Source organism: Rhagoletis zephyria, unplaced genomic scaffold (assembly GCF_001687245.7).
Source record: "Rhagoletis zephyria isolate East Lansing unplaced genomic scaffold, Rhagoletis_zephyria_1.1 Rzeph_scaffold_40277, whole genome shotgun sequence".
NCBI classification, from domain to species: Eukaryota; Metazoa; Arthropoda; class Insecta; order Diptera; family Tephritidae; genus Rhagoletis; species Rhagoletis zephyria.
Window position 1 is genome coordinate 1 of NW_016197332.1, and position 2,238 is coordinate 2,238.

Genomic DNA, 2,238 nt, shown 5'->3' on the forward strand with positions numbered 1-2,238 from the left:
AGCCACACGAGGACCGAATCGGGCATTAATTTACAAGACTGTTTGCGTCTGTGTTCACAGTATCGACAGTGCCGGGCAGTAAATTTTGATGGAGTCGTTTGCCAGCTGATTGAAGGCACTAGCACTGGAGTTAGACAACTATTTCGCCTTGATGGCCCACTTCGGTCGTTTGGAATTTGCGCAGAAAAAATTTGCATAACGGGTATGTTTCGGTAGACGGTGAACGGCTTCATTCTTCATCGTCACTGAATGCAGTTATAATGCTAATAAGGAGAATGCTAATTTATATTCGGACACACTGGCTTCACACTAGACAAACATCGCAAGTGCAGCGGTCGACCGTGGGCGCTGGAGCACGTTCCTGACCACCATCTCAGCTATTCGGGCGACCAGCATACGCAACACCTCGACTTTTTCCTCCGCAAGGAAGTGGCCAACGTGCAGTCAATCACCGCCTGTGGCCAGCTGTGCCTCGACGAGGAGAGCTTCGCCTGTCGGAGTGCACTGTACAATGGAACAGTCTGTCAGTTGAGCAATATGAACCGACACACACTGGACGGTCTTACCGCAACTGATCGCACCGAGACCTCCACTCCTCGACTCAAGTTCAAGGCCACCGAGGCAGCAGATGGTGCTGGGGTGAAGGTGCACTACCTGGAAAACAAGTGCACCAGTGAGGGTAAGACAAAGATCACACAAGCACACTCTTCACGCTATTCTGACCAGATAAGGGCAACCTTCAGTTCTTCCTTCTCCATTTGTTTGCACAAATTATTCGCGCATATTTTGCCTTGCTCAATTACTGATTAAACATCAGTCTGACTGTCTCTGACAGCAAATTATTTTCAAATTAGCTAAATGCCATTGTTTTCTACGTCATTTTCAGAACCGCGGAAGTTTTGCGACTTTCGCCAANTGATTAAACATCAGTCTGACTGTCTCTGACAGCTAATTATTTTCAAATTAGCTAAATGCCATTGTTTTCTACGTCATTTTCAGAACCGCGGAAGTTTTGCGACTTTCGCCAACTGATAAATCTCAGCTTGAAAACGGTGGATAGCCTTCAAAGTAGTGTAGACAGCCTGGGCGAGTGTCGTGAGCTGTGTTTGGCTGCCATCGAATGCCGTTCCTACCTCTACGATGCCACTCTCCGAGTCTGCAGACTAAGTCACCTAACAGAGCTTAGTACATGGCATATTAATCAGCCTTACGAAGAGATTGAAGGAGTATCTACTTATGAAATTTCAACTTGCTACAATGGTAAGTACAGTGAAAAAGTGATACATCTTCAGAAGAACATTTTCATTTTATTTTTCTGTTCAGTCTCTATTCTGTGTGAGCCCAAGTCAATGAAGGTGCAGATTGAGACAAGTAAGCTCTTCAGTGGTCGAATCTACTCTAAATCCCAGCCAAAACAGTGCGTCAATGATGTGTCCAATCAAATGGATTTTCACCTATCACTGCCATACATCGATGCTGATGAAGAGACTATGAGGGGGAAACGATGCGACACTCGGCAAAACTTTCCCGGCAGCTTCGCCAACGACATTATCATTCAACACAACGACAAAGTGCTCACTTCTAAGGATCTTTCACTTGGTGTCTACTGCAAGTTTGATCTTCAAAATGATAGCATTGCTCGAATTGACTTGAGAATTCAAGGGTAAAGAAGGCAAATTTGGTGAATAACGCATTGCTTAACTCAACTTATTTCTTTTGCAGAGAAATTCTCACCGACAAACTGAAAGGAGCTGCAGAACTGCCGGACCTGTCTCTTCATGTGGTCGACTACCATGGACGAGACATTGATGAGGTCACCATTGGCGACTTGTTGAGGGTGCAAATTAGAATGAGCAACGAAGAGACATACGGCATCTTTGTGCGCAATTTAGTTGCCAAAGATAGCTCCAATAAGACAAACAACATTACATTAATTGATAACAAAGGGTAATTTCAATAGCAATGTTTGCCTGTAGCCCTCATTTCAATCATCATTTTTAAACAGATGTCCAGTGGAGATGAAGATGATGAGAGAAGTGAGGACGCTTGACAAGAGCAGCAAGTCATTGGAAAGCTACCTGGAAGCGTTTACCTTTACGGGTGGATCTTTGCTACTCATTGAGGCCGAAGTGGAGACCTGCCTCGACAAATGTCGTCCGGTACGATTTTACCAAAACTGCCTTTTAAACATTGATTAACTTTGTGTTTACATGGGGGTCATGTACAGATGCAGTGTCA

At 44.7% G+C, this 2,238-nt stretch overlaps 1 protein-coding gene across 1 annotated transcript; it reads left to right on the forward strand.

The window, feature by feature from the left end:
• Window positions 1–537: 537 nt before the first annotated feature.
• LOC108354892 (uncharacterized) lies at window positions 538–1,947 on the forward strand (the record flags this gene model as incomplete). The annotated part of the gene is made up of 4 exons (XM_017606069.1): window positions 538–679; window positions 1,000–1,260; window positions 1,324–1,663; window positions 1,723–1,947. Coding segments are annotated over exons 1-4 (968 nt in total), but the record flags the coding sequence as incomplete, so codon positions are not given.
• Between the last annotated feature and the right edge of the window lie 291 nt (window positions 1,948–2,238).